Genomic DNA, 22,407 nt, shown 5'->3' with positions numbered 1-22,407 from the left:
CTACCTGGCAATAAATCTGATTCTGATTCTGATTCTAATTCTGATTGTTAACATTACTGGAACGGAACAGAGGCTAAAAGTCATTTGAATCAACTCTTTCTTGTACTCTCTCTCTCTCTCTCTCTCACACACACACACACACACACACACACACACACACACACACAAACACACACAAACACACACACACATACACACACACACACACACACACACACACACACACACACACACACACACACACACACACAACAGAGCCAAACAGATGAGAGACCAGAGGGGAGAGAGGACATTTGTTCTCCCTCGTTTCCTCCTCCGTCCCTTACTGCCCTCTAACTTTCTCTCTAACCTCCTCATCTTTTCCTCCTCTCTGTATTTTCTGCCCTCCTCCATCCAACCATCCATCTCTCCCGCTCTCTCCCCCTTCTTCCCTCCAGTCAGCAGGCTTGTCAGGCTGACATGCTGAGAGGAGACAAGGAGAGACGAGAGACCGGGGAAGCAGCTCGTAATGGCGATGGCCTCCCCACATCAATTTGTTCTGGTGTGCTCCTATTACCATCTGTGATGAGGCCGCCACCAGAGACCCACAGACGGATGGATGGAGTAAGAGGAAGAGAGAGAGAGGGAGGGTGATGGATAGAGACGAAGTGGAAGCAAAGAGGAGGTACAGTGAGGGATACATAAGGAGGAGGGACATGGCAGGGCAATGATGTAGAGGGAAAGAAGGGGGAAGGATGTGTGGGAGTAGAGAGAGAAACATTTCAAAGATGGAAGAAAGAGATGAAGTGGGAGGAAAAGGAGAATTAAAATGAAAAAAATACAGTGCAGGTTCAGGTCATAGATGCAAAGAAAGAAGGGAAGAGTTAATAGAGGAGCGTGGGTGGAAAGAATGGGAGCGCAGAGAGGACTCAGCAGGGCGGGACAGTGATTTCTGCATTGGCTGCAGATGTGGCGGAGAGTAGTACAGTACCAGTCTATTCCCATCTGTTCTCATTAGGGCCGGCTCTACTGTGGGACGGAAACCAGCACAGCATATTCCACACAGGTGCACGCACACACACACACACACACACACACACACACACACACACACACACACACACACACACACACACACACACAGACAGGGTGTGTACTCACTGTCACATTTCATCCCTTGGTGGATGAGACCGTACAGCAGCGAACCACAGTGGTCACAGAAGGTGGGACTGCCGTATGAGTGGATCTTGAACTTGTGCTTGCTTCTGGGGTCCTGGGCAGCAAAGAGAGAGTGATGGGGGGAAAAAACATAATTATTTTAAACTGTCATTCTCAAGAAGAGCAGCTGAGGCTGATGGGAATGTCATTAGTTGTTGTATTTGGTAACAAAAATGATCACAATTCATCCTCAGACGAGCATGAATGTGTGTACTGGATCTCATCACAATCCATCCAATAGTTGCTGAGATATTTCAGAAATAGATGAAAATATCAAAATCATCAAAAGTCAGAAAAATCTGATTCATCTCCTGGGGACTATGAGTGATTATCCAGTTTCTTCTGTAATATCAGATCCCCTCCATAGGTTCTTCTGTGTTGTCCAGGAAATAAGAGACATTAGAAACACTTTCCAAAACATATCAAATTTGTATTTCGTATGATCTTCTCTAAAGCAAGGGGAGAAGCTTTATCTCGCGCTGGTAAACTCACAGCGTGCTTCGTTTTCTCCCCCCTTGAACACGCTTTACAGTGTTTTGCTTCTGACAAGCAAAAGTGAAATACAATTCCTTTACTTCTTGAGGCCACAGAGCCATCAGATAAACATTCAGAGTACAGTTTGAAGTTAATAGGAACCTCTTGAGGCTGAAGTGTAACGTTATAAGAAAAGTGAAGAAAAAAAATGTATGATCATAATTTAAGCGACATCTCTGTTAGAGGGAATATTAATGGACCTTTCTTACAGCGTCTGTTCATCACTCTACTGCTTAATGTCTCCTTCAGAAATTAATGGAATAGATGATTGCAAGGAAGCATCCAAACAGCTTTTTTTTTTTTGCCCCATTAACACACTAAACAGCACTTCACTTTAATGGCTGTTTAGCTTTATCTCTATGATTTACAAATCACACTATGAATAATCATCTTATCGTATCATCGGTGGACAAGACTGACGCAAAGAAAGAAAGAAAGAAAGAAAGATCCAGATGGAAAGGAAATGTCAGGCCGTTAACAGTGTGTGGGAATGTGCAAGGTTCGAGTGTTTTCGTGCTTGGTGTCAGTTCTCTCCATCTTGTCATCCTGGAAACCTTCCCAGCATCCTCCCCGTTTCAGTCTTCAAATGTTATTAAGGCACAAATACACACCGTACAGTGATCGCGCGGTGCCAGGAGCAGCGTAACTGAGCAACTGTTTATTTTGGCCTGAACATCTGGCACCCAGGCTGAGTAAAAATCGACCTAATGAGCAATTGGGGATTGATGCTCTGATAGGTTTCCAAGAAATCTCATTCAAGTGAACAGAAACTGGATAACATTATTATAAAAAATCTAATGTTTTCTGCGGCACATACAGTAATCGCGTATGGTTATCTGCAGTGGGATCTGCTAATCAGCAAGTTTCATTTGTTGGAAATCGATTTATATATTCTCCAGTCAGTATTGTGATAGCTGAGGTTAGCTAATTTCTACAATCACCACAAAACAAACATAGCTGTAATTAAAGCCCTGCAAATGAGGGTGGGTAAACCCCCACCAGCGTCGCCTCCATCACGCTGAAATGTGTCAGAATGGCTGCATGTGTAATTATACAGGCCACTGACTGAGTAAGTGGGCCCACATCGTTGAAAAGTGCCTTTTTCCCCCACAAACATAAACACGTTAAATCAAGCAAACGATGTGACGACGGAAAGAAGAAGGAGAGTGAGATGGCAACAGAGAGACATAGAGGGAAAGTCAGTGCATGAAAGAGGAGGGAGCTGTTGAGTGGTTAGGGTGTGATTGGCAGGGGAGTGAGTCAGTGGTGTGAGGGTCCCGGAAAAGTCTAATTAGTATGTTCTCCTTTTGGTAAGCTCGCCTATTTTTTGTTCCTTTCCTCTGGCCTTTCCTGAAGGCTCTTCTTGGAAAAAAAAAAAAAAAAAAAAACAGATGGCGTCATGGTCATGCCCCTCGTGTCCTCAGTCTGCTCTCTTGGGTCTCCCTCCTTCTGCAAACCATTCTCGCCTCCTTACTGCATGGACACTCATTCTTTTCAACTTTTCAATTGTGGGAACATTGAATGTATCTTAAAAGAGAGTGAATAACAGGAAACCAGGGAGTCCCTAGCAACAGAGGAGATCTCCCTGTTCTCTATTCCTTCCTCTTTCTTTGACTTTACCAACCCTCTTCCTCACTCCCTTCCCCTCCAAGTCTCTGGATAGTGAACCCTGCATGTTTCATACTTTTATGGCAAGCCTTCTCATCTCCCTTTATATGTTTTCTTTCTTTTACTCTGTGTCATCGTCCCTTTGTCTGTTTCTTTAATGTAGGACTCCCTGCAGGGCCAGTGTGTTGACCTGCTGCTTTACTGCATCACTATCTGCAATCGTCCCAAAACCTAATAAAGTGACATATGATTTATGAATTGTATTTCTTTCTAGTCAAGCTCATTATTAGGGAAATAAATAAGGAGGTAACACTGCACAAAGTACACCTTATAACGCAATGTAGGTTATGGATTGTAATAAGTATAGAGTCTTGCTACCAGCAGTCCACAGATGTTTCGGGCTCTGCCAAAACAAGAAATAATGAACATTTGTGAGTGCTGCAGCACAAAGGGTTTCAAGAGACTCAACATAAAGGCAGCAAGTTGAGCCTGTTCCGTTCTTTGTTTTGATTACGTATCAAACAGAATAATATGCACAATATTTAAATGTGAAAACACAGAGGCAGCTCTCTTGGCAGCTTTCATCGTAGCCCACGCTGCCAGATTAAAATTAAGTGGATACATAGTTGTAGATGTTTTTTATTTCTTCCATGAGAGTCGGAGGACCCACATTGCATGGTGTCAATATGGAGCACAATGCCTAAATGTTCTACAGAAGCACTCTATCTAGCTGTCATGACAGTGCCATTATGAAGAATGACTGAGCCCTTTGACATTGAAACAAATGCACATAACAGCTTCTTCACACAGACACTGTGGTTTAGGGGCCCTTTGGACCCCTGGGCCTGATAACATCGTTCAGTAATCCATCCATGGGTGAAACGCCTGGGAGTTGAGAGAAGACGGAAAGAAACTCATCTTTTTGTCTGGCACATGCAAACATGCACGCACACATAAAACCCCACAGCTTTCCTTTTGGATTTGTTCCAAGTGATCTGTTTATCTCCTATATGGAGTATTGTTGTGTTGAATATTGTTGATGAAACTACTCCTCTTTGGAGAAGCAGTCAAACATGTAAGGTCCAAAACAGGTTATTTGCGGAGCTGAAGCACTGGCAAACAGACGTAAAAATAGCAAAATACATTAAATATCTAAAAGTGGAGACTGACACATCTAAAAATGAATTTCTAACCAGCTTGATAAGCCTGTATCCATCCAACATCCTCTCAGCCATTTAAATAACGGACATCATGCTGTGCTGGGTAAAGATGCTGGCGGACAAACCGTCGACACTGACAGACAGAGCTGCTGAGGCGAAACCAGGAGGGAAGTTGGTTCCAGTGAGGCGAGATGATGCCGCTGCCGAATTCCTCGGAGCGTAACAAGGGCCACATCAAGCAGAAGAAGAGGAGGAAGTCGATGATGAGAGCGGAGTGACAAGAGTCAAACACGGGTCTTTGCTAATTATAGTCAGGCATTGACAGGCACACCAGAGGTAACAATATCTAATTACTAATTGGAAATTATCACCGTAAAAAGTGAGGCAGGGAGAGAAGAGGCTGATGTGAGTCATGTCTGGGGTTAAATGGATAACAGGCGACCCTTCAGAGCTATCTTCACATCTGCTTCATACAAATTGGGTTGAAGGCTACAAAGCCAAAGTGACCCGAGGACCTTGTTATCGAGGGTACTGCCTACTGAAGTGTCCCTAAGAACGGCTGCTGGAAAAGGAAAAAGGAAATAAACAACTTTATCATCTGTATGGAATCACACATCTCACCGTCTTAAAGGTGCCCTGTGGAGTTTTCTTGAATGCAAACTAAGGTTATGTTTACATTAGTGCATCCTTGAGATGCAACAAACAAGATGAATACATGTCTTTCCTCATAAAGCAATGATAATGTTTGTTTGTTGCACATTCGTATTTGCAAATGCACAGTTTTCTTCCCCACTGCCTTTGTTGGTACATTGCTACGCCTATTCACACATTACCGCCATCAACAGCAGAATGTGCATTGCATCACTCACTTACACAATGCAAACAAAACAGGGACCTACTAATACAAAAAAAAGCAAAACTAGCTTCACAACATCATTGTGCTACTACTCGGTAAAGTAGCACAAAACTTATATAACAGAATTTCTGAATTTAAACATCCCAAATCCTCGCCTTAAGATTTAATAATAAACAAACCAACAGATTGGAGAGCTGATTTGGTTTAGTGATTTGATTCAGCATACTCCATCAGGGAATTTTTCTCTGTTTGTTGTTTTGCCAAACAGTCAGTGGAACTATTTATGCCCAACACAAACACACACTGGATAAGAGCAAAATGGTCCCCAGACATCGCTGTGAGGAATTAAATCTTTCAAAAACATCAACAAACTACAATTAAATTAAAAGACCACAATCATATTATTATATATGTGTGTGTGTGTGTGTGTGTGTGTGTGTGTGTGTGTGTGTGTGTGTGTGTGTGTGTGTTGGGATGATGGGCTTGGAGGAACAAAGTGAACAACTGTACAGTTGCTATGGTGATAATGTGTTAGGGAAAACTCAGTGATAGATTGAAAATCAGTGGAGAGAAAGCAAACAGCAGAGAGAAGGAGGAAAACAAGTCGAGCGCAAATCTCTCCGCGGGTTAATGAAATTAGGTGCGTGCACATTCTTCATGCGTGCACATGAAAGGCAAAAGCATCGCAACTATGAAGGACGCTCAGACAGAAGAAAACTGATGAAGAAATGAACACCGTGGAGCAATCTCATGTGATGATGAAATATTCCCTTTCCTCAAGGCTGAAGCTCAGCTGTTCGGCACAAAGAACAGGCCATGCAGGGATGTTTATAGCCGAGGGGATCCTCAGCTACTCTCTCCTTTGTGAACCCACAACAACTAGTGTCAGGCTAGTCCAAACACACACTGCCCACAGCCTTGACTGAGCAGGCAACAGTCTGACCTGCAGGGGTGAAGAGCACACTGCGTATTGCACTCAATGACCAGTTTAAAAACAGTGTGCCTGCATGTGTGTGCATGCATCTGTCTGTCAGTATGAGCGACAAAGAGGCAGAGGGAGATTTGTATAGCGTTTGTAAGTAGCTGAATGGCAGAGGCAGAGCGACACAAAGGTTGTTGAAATGATGTGTTAAAGTAGAGAGTGTGAAAAAGAAACAGAGGCATCCTGAAGCAATGACGGTCAGAATTGAAGAGAAAAATAAAGAAAAGAAAAACAGATCTGGAGACAAACAAAGACACATGGACAGAACAGGAGATGGATGTCAAAGACAAGGTAGCAGTCTATGTGTGTGTGTGTGTGTGTGTGTGTGTGTGTGTGTGTGTGTGTGTGTGGGTGTGCAGGTGGGTGGTATCAAAGCCGCCAGCCAGCCACCGTGGGCCACACCGAACAGGCTCATGTCCACAATGTGGAGACAAACTCTGTCACTCACATAGAGGGAGGACTAACAGTTTCACCTGCCAAACCTGCTGGCATCACTGATATGAATGTGACTCTTTGCTGATAGAAAGAAAAGAAAACATCTCTGGGTTTTTATTCCTACTCTTAAACAACTTCAATAAATGCTAATACCCTGAAAAAATTATGAAAATGATGACTGCTGGTTTTGCTTTAGAGGCAAGAAGCACTGTCACTGATATTTCACACGCACTCTAAAACTGTAAGACTGACACAGCCATGTTTTATAAGAACTGAATATCAAATTCAAAGATGGCCCCCAAACGATGTTTTTGTTTCTAGGTTTACTTCCACATTGTGCAACCCTACTGCACGCGTACATTATAGTTTATCTCATCCCATCGACATTACATTGGAATGACATCACAAAAATAAAACTGGCTTCTCAAGGCTCTTAAGAAAGTTTCACAAATGTAAAAAATGGATACAAATTCTGAATTTAAATAGTGATAACATCCTTGTTTACAGTTGGAGATGTGCCACCAATATTTTTTCAGACTTTTATAATGGTGGTATAAATATTTTTTTTGTTTGTTGCTGCAATACCACGGGTGACCACTAGGATAAATTAGTGGCAAGACTGAGTGCCAGTTTCTTAATACATCCACGGTCTAACCCCTCAGGTCAACTGGAGGTGGATCTAAGATGCGTTTCAGAGATGAAGAGTCTTCAAACATCTTCTACAACTGTTTCACTGACACTTTTTTATCTATTACAAACATTCTCAACAAAGCATGTTAATAAATAAATAAAAAAATGTGCCCTCTTGGATGCCCTTATGGTAGATAAAACATGTCCTCTAGGGCAGTGTTTCTCAGTTGGGGGAATATGTACCCGGCATAATCCCTAATATTATAATATTATTACAATATTCCGTATATTCTAATAAACTGAAGTTTGATCCTCAGTGAAGCACAAGCCCATGTCTCTCACTGTATTGTAGTGTAAGCTGTGTTATTGCATGATGATAAAATAATGGTATGCCACTAATTTAGTGATGGATTCTAAACATTTGAAATATAGCCTTTAAATGTTTTTCAGTTACAAGTAGACAGTAGTTAAAACATGATAAAGTGCCCTTTAGGGTGCTAACCATAATCTGAGTAAGATATAAGATACCATGTATGCAAATGCATCATGACTTTCTGCATATAGCTGCTGCCCTTTTTTTTTCTCCCCCTGCCTCTCTAACAGTGTGAGTCTGGCACTGAAAGGGAATATCTAGTTTCCAGTCTTCAGAAGAATATTAAGTAACAGCCCAAGTCCTCTGACGTCAAATAGACAAATGATCACTGGTCTACACACAAATACACACTGAGCTATTCAAATACAGACCCTGACAGCCGTCCAAGCCCCGAAGTGGAAATTGGCTTCACACAATCAATTGTGTCACTTGTAGGAACTAATCTGTCTTGTGACACTGATAAAAACAATAATGAAGCTGTGACTCAGTAGAAAAGAAAAGAAGACAGAGGACAGAGGGCGGAAGAACTGACACAAGATATATCAACAGCAGAAAACAGCAGCAGACACAATGGACGTGAGAAAGGAGGCCGAGACTTAGAGACGGAAAGAGGCAGATAACAGAAAAAGCTTGTAAAAAAGTCAAAGAAAGCTTGTACCAGTACTGAACAGCACAATGACCTGCTCATTATCACATCATCTACTCTATTATCTCTCTTCAGCTAGCATTTCACACCAGAGAAGACGGCTATGACTGTGTGTGTTGTCTTTAGGTTCATATGTCTTCACAAGCATGGCTGTAAAAGGGGGAAACTGGCATGTCTTGACTATCCATCACTGATTTAATTAGTGGTATGACATATCTCTCTCTGTCTCTCTCTCTCTCTCTCTGTGTGTGTCTCTCTCTCTCTCTCTCTCTCTCTCTCTCTCTCTCTCTCTCTCTCCACCTGCAGCTGCCTGTCAGTGTTTAATGGGCCATCGACTATATCCACTGTAGCCTCATTATGTACGAGACAGATTTATCGGCTGTAAATCAGGCAGCAAATCTAAACAGAGCTGATAGTAAAGGAAGAGTGACGCAAGTAGCCCGGAGACTGTTACATGCAAATTAAAAAAAAAAAATTATACTGTTTATAGTAAGTAAGCAGTAAATGCATGCCTTGTATATCACATTATTTGTTGTGTGCCTCCTCTGATTGTATGCCTTTCTAGTCTTGTTAGTGAATTAAACATCAAAAGGCATTAGGATATCAAACACGCCACTCACATACATGCAAATATGCCTCCGCCACGCACACAGACACACACACACACACACACACACGCAGAGGGTAAGAATGAGCTCATTAGTGAGAAATGGTACAGAGAGCAACGTCAGCAGGCTCACTGGATTAAGGGCTGCAGTGATTTTTGATGATGAGATGTGTAGTCGATTACGGAGATGATACTGTATGTACCAGTTAGCTGAGAAGTATTTCTCTTGGGTATTTTAGAGCGTGATGATGGCTGTAATACACAGCATTATGCAACAGTTGATGTCTAACTTTACTAGCAGAGAGAAAGGAAAAAGTGATCAGATCGTGTACTTTCATTCAAGTAAAGAACCTGATCACTGTCCATACACTGGTGTCCTCTCTCTAAAGTGGTGAATTACCATTTACCATTTACCATAAATACAGCAACATGCAAGATTTGTAGATGGGTAATACGTACATTTTAAAGCACAGTGTATATTTGTAAATATTAGTGCTGTCAGTTAAACGCGTTATTAACAGCGTTAACGCAAACCCATTTTAACGCCGTAAATTCTTTTATCACGAGATTAACGTTCTTTTTGGCCTAGCACACTTTTTAGTTTTTTTCACATGCTGTTGCAACAACTAGTAACATTAGAAAAACTACAACACCACAACGGATCTAGCTAGACCGGAAACAAAACAACAGGCACACTTGTTTAAGAGTGGTAGACGTTACGTTTTGAGTGGATGGTGAGCGCGAGACGCCGAAATGGATGCCAATAATATTCTGAATGGAAAGTTTACTTTTAAAAAGTTGCCAAATGGATCCATTGACAAGACCAAAGTGATCTGTGTGTTTTGTCGTTGTGAACTGAGCTATCATCGCAGCACGTCCAGTCTGAAATACCACTTGATGGCCAAGCACACAGCTGATGCGAATTCTCCGCCCCCTCGTCAAAGCCAGGCGACAATGGATGACAAAGCAAGCCGATCCACTTTTCCATGTTGATAAGAGCATTAAAATGAGAAAAAATAATGGGACAAAAAGAAATCAAGGGACATTTAGAATAGATAAAAATGTGCGATTAATTGCGAGTTAACTATGACATTAATGCGATTAATCGCGATTAAATATTTTAATTGTTTGACAGCACTAGTAAATATGTGATTTAAAATTTGTATGTAAGTGAATGCTTTTGTGTTGCAGGGTTATTGAAATCTGCATTAAATCTTATTTAAATGAGAAGTTAGGAGGGAAAATGTCATCTGTGGGACTTAAAGACATTTGAAAAGTGACAAGGGACACTAACAAGCCAAAAAGGTCGGGAGCCACTGGTTTATTACCTAATGATGCATTGTGATTTCTGCATTCAAATTTCTATAAACAGACCTATATTGTATGTTTTGTTGAGTTGTGTACTTCCATTTTCCCAAATGTTTCCAACAATGTTTAAACTCAGAGAAATCTGTAACTTCAGAACGGGCATTTCACTGGGCGCCTGTCAATGGCGTCATATCCCCCTTTGTCCATGTGCCAGTATTTTGGTTGTCTGCCAGAAACTGCCATTAATTTACTTTTTATCCAGTTTTAACACACTTTTTAGATCTTTATTGTTTCTAACTATAGATTTTGACCGTATGAAGGGTTTGTTCATTGGATGTCTGGATCTGAAGTTATCAGACAAACAAGCTGAGCTAACGTTAGCAGCAGCTGGCAGCCCCTCTGGGACATCCTTTGTCCGCCAAACAGTGTTGGAAAAACACAGATTTTTAAGGTGAAACTGCTTTATTCAATGTTTTTACTGGTTTTAATCGCCAGATCGGTTTGTTTTGGAGAGGAGGAAACCTCTGAGGATAATTCTGCTCCTGGTAGAAACCTCCTGAAAGATGAACACCGAAGGAATCCTAACCAGGAGAAGCTGATTGCAATGACGGCAGTCGTGGTGAAAACATAAACTCCCATGATCCCACACTACTTCACGACATCATCAAACTTGGTCTTTTGTTATTGTTCGGATGTGAGAGACCCCATAGTACCACTGAAATGTAGTGGATTAGAAGTCAGGTAAAGTACAAGTACCTCAGGTAGTTAAGAACAACATTTGAATAAACATATTTAGTTACTTTCCACCGCTGACACACATGTGGCGTACACAGTGAAATCAAACCGAGCAGACACAGGTGTCGGGCCCTTAATCCTTCCCTGTCGCGCTCTAATTAACAGTAGAGGAGAGATCCTGTGTTCAGATGCATTCACACTGCACCTCTGAACACCTTGTGCCTTTTCATCACGACCCAACTTTCATCATCAAACACAGCATTTAATTAGATTGACTAGGATATGAGGCCTGCTTTTATATGCATGTTGTGTGAATGTGTGTGGGCCTCTGTCTGACTTGTGCTGCAGCTCAGCCTTTGTTGCTGTATTCAGACCGAGGCCAACCAGGGGCGTTCAACCTGTGAAAGTATCATCACTTCCTGGGTGCTCTTCCATCTGACTGGAGGTCTCTGTGGCTGCAGTTGTCAGGCTCCATTAGGAGACACCAGCGGCGATAGCTCCATTTCTACTCAGCGGTAATTGAGCTAAATGGCTGCGAGAGAGGCTGAGCTGTTCAGAGGATAGTTGACTTTGTCGAGAGGTAGTGGAGAATCCCACTTAGACTAATAGGAATACAGGCTTGTCACTGGGCTTATACCAGGCCAGCACAAATGGCTACATACAGAATGCAGTAAAGTGTCAACCTGTTGGTTACTTTTAGAGTACCGCTTTGGAGCCTCAGCTTCAGCATTATGGTTGTATGGTGACTAAGATATGAGGCCTGCTTTTATATGCATGCAGCACATGTCGTACTGCGAGTTGAGCTGCTCTCATTGGCTGCGTAGTGCTACTAGTCTGTAGCAGGAAACAACGGCAACTCACCTGGTCACACACATTCTCATATTACAGCTAAACAGTACATTACAATAAGTCTCTGAAAGAAAGAGAAACAGGCAACACAGTAACATAATCCTAATTCATATTTGATCAGCACTTGATCTGAGTTTCATGCAGTGAGCTGGACAGACTCACTGAGAATTACTTTTCACTCACAGAGTAGCCACGCCCCTTCAGAAAAACTTAGCAGGTGTCAGTTTTGACAATTTCAACTGTTTAATTTGTAAATCAAGTGGTGTTACTCTATTCATTTGTTAATTAGACAGGGTGAAAAAGCGATTTAATATGATAATCATATTTTTCATTAGTGTATAATCACCTGAACATGGATTTGTTGTATTTTTGTTACCTTAGAATGAGCTGTTTTTATCTACAGATGGCACGGGTTGCTTCCATGGAGGCCAGCATGTTGAACCGCCAGGTTTTCATTCAAATACAGCATTACATTTGGCAAATAATCATTGCCCCATGAAAACAATGTATCTCCAAACTGCCTTTTCATAAGCTTAGAAAAACTGCCATGTGGCAATGCTTTTTTTTAAGATAATCCAATGGTTTTATGATGGTTTATTTAGCTTAAGAAGTGGGGACATTTCTTAACACACAAAGGAACACTTAATGCTTTAGTTTATATTAGAACAATTCAAAATGGACAAAACTCTGTAGAAAAAGTTTTCATTCAACAAGTCCTCCAACTCAAACAAGAAAATACACCATTGGTTCATGCCCTGCAGTATCACACACAAGCATTTTCTGATCCGATGCCCCAATCGTCAAGAAGACATTTAGAAAATAAAAAAGTTATCTGACCTTGCATTTCTATCATTGGGTTTGGTTCGGTTTAGGCACAAAAACTATTTGGTTTAGGAAAAGATCACATTATTAAGGTTAGGGAACGACTCATGGTTAACCAACATTAAACCTAGTTAGGAACAATAAACAGACTCCTGTGCTAATGCCCAACATTTTGTTGACCCACCCATCCACTCAGACCTCCCCCTCTGCAGACTTTACACAATAACATCAGCTGACTCCCTACTTTGTTTCCATAATTCCTACGGGCAGTAGAGGTCTTTGTAAATTGGATGTATACAAAAGTAATTTTTGAGCATTTGCTGATATGAAGGAAACCGAGTTGTTTCTGGGAGAACGGTCACTTTTTACTAGGCAGTGATGACATGTATATGAATATGAACAAGTCCTGTTTTCATTATAATATGTGGGCTGAGCTGGCCTAAAGGCTAGAGAAGAGGACTTGTGACCAGAAGGTTACCACTTCCATGGACCAGCAAAACAAATCTGGATAGGGAAAGTTCAAGAGCAGCCTCATATGGTGCCTTTGACCCATGCTCTAAACCCCCATCTGGAGAAGCAGATTAGACTGTGGTTATAAGAAAAGAACATTTCTCTCAGGGTAAAATTAAAATACCGAACCAATCACAGAAGAGATAAAAGCCTGTAACGCAGATACCTGCATGTGTCAGCAATCCTGCAAAGGATCAGTGTCACTCCTGCTCTTTCTCTCTTATCAGAGACTACAAACATGTCCAATTAGAAAAAACATCACTGAATATAAAAACACCATATTAAAAAAAAAAGGACAACAACAAGATGACCTTTAGCATGCATGCAGAGCTAAAAATAATGAGGTGAGAAGCAGACATCTATAATTACTGACTAAGAATATCCATAAAGTGTTCATTTTCACGTTTCCTGCGTGCTGCTGACACTTCCATCTCAGTTCAACAGTGAATAATTATACACTTATTACTGTACATACATAATCTGATTTTCACATGGGGCAGTTTTACAAGGACGCGAGCCAACTATTACCATACTGTCATAAAAGTTTAGGAAAAAGGGAGAACAACAAAACTTTTCAGGCAATCTATCACCTGCCATCCCATAGTGCTTTGCAGCAGTCCCCATTTTGCCCCAGTTCCCCCAGTGTGTTTATTAAAGCTTTAACTTGTGAGAGAGAACTGGACAACTGGCTGTTAACATACCTGCACGTTAATCACTGCGACATCGCCACGGAAACCAAGGAGGACAGGCCCCAGGTGGCTACCTCTCTCACATGGAAACTATATTTAACCAAAGCACAACATAAACACTGAAGACAAGGAGGTGTACTTGCAAAACTAAAACAAGAGCATGCATGTGCACCCATAGTCTCTATTTTCCATATAGATGACAGGAAATTAAAAAAATAAGGCCACTATATTGTTTCTGTCACTCAAAAAAACAAAGGTTTTGCACAAAAACTAGAACTGGGAGCAATATTATCCAATCTGCTATGACCAAACTTTTGAAACCACTAGTCCTTGTGAAGTTAAAACCTTTTGTGAGAACATGCATGCGCATACAGCACTGGAAACATCATTAAGCTCCTAATGCTTCAAATTACGATCAGCACCCACAGGATTCGATAATAATCATCTCTCTGATGAATCCCTCATCTTCTGTGTTGATGAGCACAGCTTAAGACACTGGTGCTTATAGGCCGTGTGACGCCAACAAGCAAAAACAAACTAAGGAAAGTTGCGGAATGCTCATCCAGCCTATGGGATACATAAGAGAGATAGATGGCTAAAGCCCATATCAGCATGGGGCGTAATTACTGTGCACACATGGAAATCCTCGGCAGCCATCTGTGACAATGATATATTTGGAGGATGTATGGGATGTGGTGTTGTTGTTGTTTGATTCATTACATTTTGTGATCATTATTGTCCTCAGTAAGGACATTCCTACTTTATTTAAAATGCCAATATAGACAGTGTCATAAATTATCACTGTAAAATGTCAACAATACAAAAGAGTATTAATATAGACCATTAGACTCTATAAAGGGCACAACTGTGAGAGAGCGAGTGAAGCTTAAAGTTGAACTGAAACTCATCCTCAGTGGAAGCAGCGCAGACAACAACAGGAGCTGTTTGCAAGGGGATACTAGGAAGTGATGCACAAGTAAAGTCGTTATCTTTAAGTTGTGTTGGAAAATGAGCTAAAATGTAAGTTTTTTTGTCCGGGTGTGTGTATCACTTTTGGAAACAGTTTCTGTTGTTATCTGTGCTACAGCATTTCTGTCTTTGGTTGTGTTTTCTTTCTTTTTTTTACAGTCAGAGGGTATATAAGTGAACGGTTTACAGGACTGTTCTCTTGCTGTAAACCTCGTCTGTCAATCTGTGACATTTTACCTGTGATGGTCTATTATGGGAAAGGGCTGCTCATTAAAGGCCACTAAAAAAGTGAATTATAAAGCAATAAAAAATGATTTTATCTTTTTATTAATTTATTTATAAATAAAAAAATAAATAATAATGCAGTGCAACACACATGGAGTTGAGTAGTTATGTTTCAAGGCTGGATTTTTTATTTATTAGAGTTACAAATGGGATTTTGAAGGTTTTCTTACCTCTGTTTCACTCTGGTTTCAGTTTTTCTCTCAATAATCTGTCCATGGGTTTTGACTGAACATGAACAAAAAGTAATGTAGTGGAAATTACTGATAATGGAATATGATGAGTCCTCACAGATGTTGAATTTAGTACAGAGACAGACTTCTTAAATTGCCGACGGTCCACAACCAACTCTCTCTGGGCTTGAAAAAGACGGGGAAAACTGGCTTTGAGGTGCTCAAATCGGCAGCTTGAGATTAAGATTTACCTAGTGGGTTAAATCTTACCACAAATATGTCTAGGTATGGTTTTAATTTGCACAATAGCTACAGCATCACTATATTTTATATAATCCTTAGACTTCAGCTTGACTTTAAGGTGTGTGTGTCATCTAAATATGTAAACAGACATTCCGGTGTCCTCTGTCCTGCTAGATGCCACTGTGTGCGTGTGATGTGATATGTCCTAAACCCTCTGACATTCAGACATTCAGGCTGTGTCTATCTTGCATGTACTAATGTGTGTGTGTGTGTGTGTGTGTGTGTGTGTGTGTGTGTGTGTGTGTGTGTGTGTGTGTGTGTGTGTGGATTATGTCAGATGCCCTGTAGCTGGCACAGAGACCACTTTGGCCCCTGATGTTTCTGTCCAGCGTCCAAACAGCAGACGATTACCACTGTGCCACTTGATTGTGTGTATCTGAGTGTGTGGATTCAAACGTGTGTCTCACTATTTACGTCCCTGCAATTACATAAGCAACGCAGCTGCTCTCCGTCTCTTTGTCTTTTTTCAGTACAAGCGCTGAATGTGCAGCTTTCCTCCTGCCACCGGCGCAAGCTACACCCAGTTTATTCACCTCCTCCATCCAACTAAAGGCCCCTGTTAGTACTTGTTGGCTGGATGCTTTCAGATCATCTAAGAGTTATGCAGCATTAGGATGAAGCCAAAAGATCAACAGCTGGCCTCACAGTGGGCTGCTAATCCACGAGGTGTTAGTGATATGGGAACATCCTCCTATGGCTTATCCAAAGGCCTACGTATATACTCTCATGATTAGACAGAAGGACATATAACTGATGACATGAGACGTATGTGTCTTAGATAAGATAAACCTCTGACCTATAGCTGTATAGTTCACTACATAAACATGTATTGCTTCAATGTGGTAATACTTTTAATCCTCCTACACAGAGTGTGTCTGTTACTGTGCATGTGACCGGTCACAGCCATTAATGTACTAAATGTGCATTAGTGTATGACAACCAAAGTAAAAAAAACACAAACCAACAGTAGTAATTAGCAAAGTGTGGCCAGATTTCTTCTGGTGATGCTAAATGTGAAGACTTTAGGGATTATTGTCTGTAACTTAGATGAACTGTACTTTATATCAGAGGATGACAAATGACTACAGAATCTGTACTGTGTTTCCTTAGAGCTCAGGCTCTAAACCAATGTAATCATTATGATATTAATTATTTGCTTTTGTGAATAAGAAGTACAATAGAACTGAGACAGTAAGAGGGCAAACAAAGATTCTCAAACAGCAATGAAAAAAAATTTAAATGTTACAATGTCAATGTGCCACCAAACTCCTCAGATTCACTATACAAATTATCAGTGGTGGGAGAAGTATGTGGGAGTTTGTATTCGTTTGTACTAATAATCTGCAAAATAACTATTTGAACAACTGTAGTTGAGTGAAAAGTACAATATGTCTCTATAAAATGGTTTATGATCAAAGACTGCAAAACTCCCATCACAACATGCTAATATGGTACCTTGCTCAAGGGCACCTATTGAGGTGAAAATGTACTCATATATGCACTTGCTAGTTTTTGATGTTTTATAGACCAAAAACTGTATCAATAATAAAAACAACCATTAGCTACAGCCTTACATGACTTGGTGGTTGTACTGAAGAAAAGTAGTGCTATGCATTGTACTTCACAAATCATGTAATCCATTATAGTGTGGGTAAACACCATTCAGTGTTGTTTTTTCATGGATAGTTTTTGAATGTTTTTATTTGAGAATTAGAGCAGCACAAATATGTAGAGAGAATACTATTTTCTACTTAAAATGGCATATAGAAGCTGTACTTTACCTTATCTAAACATCAATTCTTGCAATTACAATAAAAATGATCACAATATAGTCTACAGTATCATCAGTTTTTTCCATTATAATACAGCCCTGATCTGCCCTGACCTTCTGTCTCCAACCGCTTAATGCACATTATAACAGATGTAGATGTCTGTTTCTCTGCCTCTGACAAATTCCCATTAACGATATGCACTCACAGTCCCATGACAGGCATGAGGTGATAACTTGTTGCAACATTTAGATGATACAAAATAATGAGGACATAAGAGTGCAACAGAAATACATATCCTCACATACATGACACATAATCAACCCACTCATGACACAAATCTCCAATTACACACATTACTCATGTGAATGCATGAATATTTCACACATCAGTTTTAATATGCTGCGGCTGAACCGATTGATCTTTTGATAAGGCGGCGGCAGCAGGCGCCTGAGCTGACTTGATTACGTTTGAGACATTTAGAGAATATTAGAGGTTTGGGGGGTTTGGGCTGATCTATTCTTGTCAGGATGGGCGTCTCAGACAGGGCTGACTAATGATCCGACGGGCTCGGCCACTGCAGGAGGGATCAGTGACAGCTTAATGAGGCCACAGGGCTTCTGTGCTTACAGAGATAGAGGAAGAGAGAGGAGGGCTGTGTTGTGGGAGACACAGAGAGGAAAAGCCAAGGTAAAACGAGCAGAAAAGAGAGACGTGCTGAGGAAAGGGTGTAAGGAATGGAAGCCACTCGGTGAGGGTACAGACAGAGCAAAGGAACAAAAAAAAGGGGAGAATAAATGAGCAGGGAGCATGCGGTTAAAATTAATATATGGTGTAAGGTGTCCCACTGATGTCCTCCCACTCCTGACACGCCTGGGATTCACTCTGTGTGTGTGTGTGTGTGTGTGTGTGTGTGTGTGTGTGTGTGTGTGTGTGTGTGTGTGTGTGTGTGTGCATCCCTAACTGCTTGGTGTGTTTAATTATCAAAAAGTGACAACTCAAGCAGGAGTTTTTTTGCCTCCTGTTTATCCTCCTCCTCCTCTTCCTGTGTTGGTGTGAGATGAGTCACTCCCAGTAACGTTTAGGAAGGGCCGTCCCTCCTGTCGTCGCTGTTGGAGACGGGAGGCACTACTGGGTGTGAGGTAGTTAGGCCTGCATCAGAACATTCGCACCAAGAGAGAGAGTCAGAGAAAGCTGGGGCAACCAACAGAGCAAGAGGGAATAGGACTGAGAGTGTGAGGGAGTCACGTAACATTAATTGATCACATATTTTAGCTTCTTACCTTATGTCTATTTTCCCGGTGACCATTTTCTATAAGAGAGCAGTTCTTTCCCTCGGGGTTGGGACCCTCAATGGGGTCTCAAGATAATTAAAAGTTAAAGAAACTTTATCAACTTTCTCACTTTTTTTGTATAATCTGGACATTTTTATGCTTGCACTGGTTCTGATTTTTGTTATTTCCTTATTTTCTGGTGGCCACTGCTCAACTGATTCATTTTACTGTGTACATGAATTAACTTGAGATGACGTGAAACTAATCACATATTGAAAAGTATGCGATATATTCAACAGTGTGTTTCTGATTTCTTTGTAAGTTTTTTGATGGACTAAACTAAAGTTTCATGTCTCTGCTATATGATCTTCATACTGTAGATAAATTAATAAACCACTGGCTCTGTGTAGATAGTTGGGATATTTTTCTAAGAAAGAGCCTGAAATTAATCAGGAGACAATGGGAAAGAGAGATGTGCCTGGACCTGTTTCATCTTCTTGAAGTATTTCCCTCTGTTCTCACATTTTATAGCACAGCATGACGCCACAGAGTCCCTAATTTCTGTAGAGGAAAAAAAAGGGAGCATAGTAGAACAGTATAGGTCATGCAAATGTGGTCGTCGCAGTTATTTCTATCTCTAAAATGGTTCAAGTCAGTGAGTCTGTGTATGGCAGATGTATCTACCTGAGACTACAAAGTAGGACGGTGAATGTGGCTGTTCTCAGGGGAGTCTTGAGTCATACAACCCCCCCCCCACACACACACCAAAATATCTCCCAGCAAAATACTGAAGGTGCACACACAGGAGAGCCACAGCACATACACATTCACATACCACTAAATACCTAAATAAACCCAAGGGACACACAGCCATACAGGCTTTGAGACTTTTTTTTTTTTTGGTAAATAGAGCATTATGTAATCTTCAACTGCTTAATGAGGCAGGGAGTGAGGACAGGAGGGAGGAAGGGTGAGGAAGGAAGACAGGAGGGGAGGAAAGACCTGTGAGGTGACATCCCCAGTGGAGCAGCACTAACGGCGGTGGCTTTGTTAGAGAGACAGAGGCAGACAGAGACCTCAGCATGGCATCTCACCCCTGGCGCCTCGTGGAGAAAATTGATTGCACTGTTTCGGCTGCAGATTTAGCTGAAAAACTCTGCTTTTATACTTGTTGGTGACACAGCGAGACTTTCTTCACATAAAAAAATTACAGCATTGGCCATTTGTTCAAATGTTTAAAACTACCTAGGTTTATATTTGTGCGGCATGGACCTCTTGTGGCTGTAAAAATGATTGCTTTTGTCTCTCATGACTGAAGGCAGAGGTACTGGGAAGTGGTAATAGCGCAGGGAAATTGCTGGGGAAGGCATGGATGGGCTTACAACACTGCTTGCGACCATTCCCACCATGTTCCCCTAACATTAAAGCTGCAACGTTTCAAAATGAACAATGTATGAAATTACTACATGTAATGTGAATGGTGTTTCTTGTATAACAAACCTAGAGAAAATGATCACCCAACTCTGCAGTTTCCCTTAGATCTACAGAGCATTTTACTACTTTTTACTCATTATTTTGGTTTTACAGCCCAAAATGGAATTGCTTTGATTCACTCTCTCACTCTTCACTTTCAACTGTTTTCAGTGAAAAAGCACTGATAAACCCACATTATGTTACCATACCACTGTATGTCCATCACCAAATAGCAGACAAAGTTAGCAACTAGCTGGTGAGCATAGTTGAGCATTTAGCAGCTAATTTTTCAGATATTACCCCAAGGAGTAGGTAGAGACCAAAATAGAGCTAAAAGTACCGACCGAAAAGAAACCGACTCAGCTAATGTTGCTCCATGTTAAAAATATGGATGTCCGATAATATCGGCCGATATTCACTAAAAAATGTAATATTGGGAATTATTGGTATCGGGTTTTCATAACCGATGTTTGTTCTGTAGGCTTCAGCATTTCCGAGCCTGCATGAACGCAGCATGGGACGTTTACCGGCGCGTGCTAGATGACGTATAACAACAACAACTACACGCTACACTGGTTGGTTGCTGAGAGTGCACAGACAGTGTTTAGATCTGAAAAGCCATGTTGCATTTATGTATGCAACGAGTGGGGCATCACAATAACATTACGCATAATGTGTTAATTCCACAATAGGAGATATGTTATGTTGTTACCTAACAGTTTTGGTGTAAAAAGCCTGCATATATCGGTATCGGGTGATATCGGTATCGGAAATTGAGAGTTGGACAATATCGAAGTATTGGATATCGGCAGAAAAGCCAATATCGAGCATCCCTAGTTAAAAAGCTACTGATTGCAAACAAGTTGGGAATATTGTGTTTACAGCTTGTTTCTGTTACCACCAAGTGACCAAAGAAATTTGTCGTTGCAGGTGTAATTGTAGATTGGTAGAGAAACAACTCATATGAATAATTTATGCAAAGGTGATTTACAAAAACATGGAAGACACAGACGAACAATGTCAAACTGATACTTCATTCTTGACCTTGGAAACAGAATTTGACTTTAAAGCAACATGTAACTTTTCTACCTTAAAATAAAAGCTACACTATCATTTTGATGCTATGTTAGTTGCTTGTTCTTGTTCTACTATGTAACTTTGGACAAGTGTGTGACACTTTAGGGCATTTGCTAAAATCAACCACTAAGCTAGTTAGATCACTTCTTGCTGCCGGATTGGGAGTTCAAAGCACTGTCGGGAGGAAGAGGGTTTTAAGGTTGGGTTGATGGGAAGCCAGTCGGGAACAGGGAGTGGGAGCTGGAGTTGTGTCAGAACCAGAGCCGGGTGAGCGGGTAATGTAACCAGGCTCAGCAGCCTCTGCGGACATGGCAGTGGCGAAGATAACTGAGAGGATGTTGACGGAAGAAGCTAAGAGAAGAATAGGAAAGCGGAGCGTAAATGATGGACTGGCCGTTGGTGAGAGCTTTGTGAAATAAAAGGCTGCAGACAGACGTCGAGATGGCCTTCTTGCTGTTGGACTAATACGTAATATTAGCTGGCTTGCTATGTCTTGTGTTGTTGGGGTTGTGTTTAATTGTTTAAATAGTTAAGTTTGAGTAGTGGAATTCTGAATGCAAACAACTTACAAACTAACTCTTTCTCTAGTGTTAGTGTTTTTAGTTTTACTGATTTAATCAAGTCAGTTTAAGTCAAGTATCACACTCTGCGGAGTGATATTTGCTCTCAGCATCCATAGCAGAAACAAGTGTGGGCATGCTGGGAGGAGTTGGTCAAGGTGAATGATGCATCAATGAGCAAAAAGCCTTTTTACAGTAAACAAGTCAACAGGTTGTGACTCACTTTCACAAGAGCAAAACCTGGTGCGTGACACCTCTTAGCCAATTTTGAATATCATCATTCACTAGGGGAAAGGGACGTGTGTTTTTCAACTGAAATGGAGCAAAAACCTGCTACATCCCTTCCTCCTTCCCTCCCTCCCTCCCTCCTGTGGTCCCTCCCTGGTGGTGACATTAATCACGCGGTGCCTCCGCCTCCAGTCTGAGGAATAGGTCAGCTCCCTGGCTGCCGTCTGCCCGCAAACACACACTGTTTACCAGCCTGTCTGCGATTACACGCGCACACACATACGCAAATGAAGGGATAGGCATGAGTAGATGCAGAGTCTCTCACGCACACATCTATGCAGACACACCGGTGTACTGT

General features: G+C 41.3%; 1 protein-coding gene across 2 annotated transcripts in view; it reads right to left on the bottom strand.

The window, feature by feature from the left end:
- The window catches only part of prkcab (protein kinase C, alpha, b), a 104,349-nt gene that overhangs the window by 31,755 nt on the left and 50,187 nt on the right, over nucleotides 1-22,407 (bottom strand). For both annotated transcript variants that reach the window (XM_051388856.1, XM_051388857.1), the window contains exon 4: nucleotides 1,141-1,252. In XM_051388856.1, the coding sequence (XP_051244816.1) occupies nucleotides 1,141-1,252 (112 nt within the window). The remainder of the gene's footprint in view (nucleotides 1-1,140; nucleotides 1,253-22,407) is intronic.

The sequence above is a fragment of the Dicentrarchus labrax genome, unplaced genomic scaffold (assembly GCF_905237075.1).
Source record: "Dicentrarchus labrax unplaced genomic scaffold, dlabrax2021, whole genome shotgun sequence".
Classification (NCBI taxonomy): Eukaryota; Metazoa; Chordata; class Actinopteri; family Moronidae; genus Dicentrarchus; species Dicentrarchus labrax.
The sequence above is the reverse complement of the archived record's forward strand: the minus strand, read 5'-3'. Positions and strand labels throughout refer to the sequence as shown.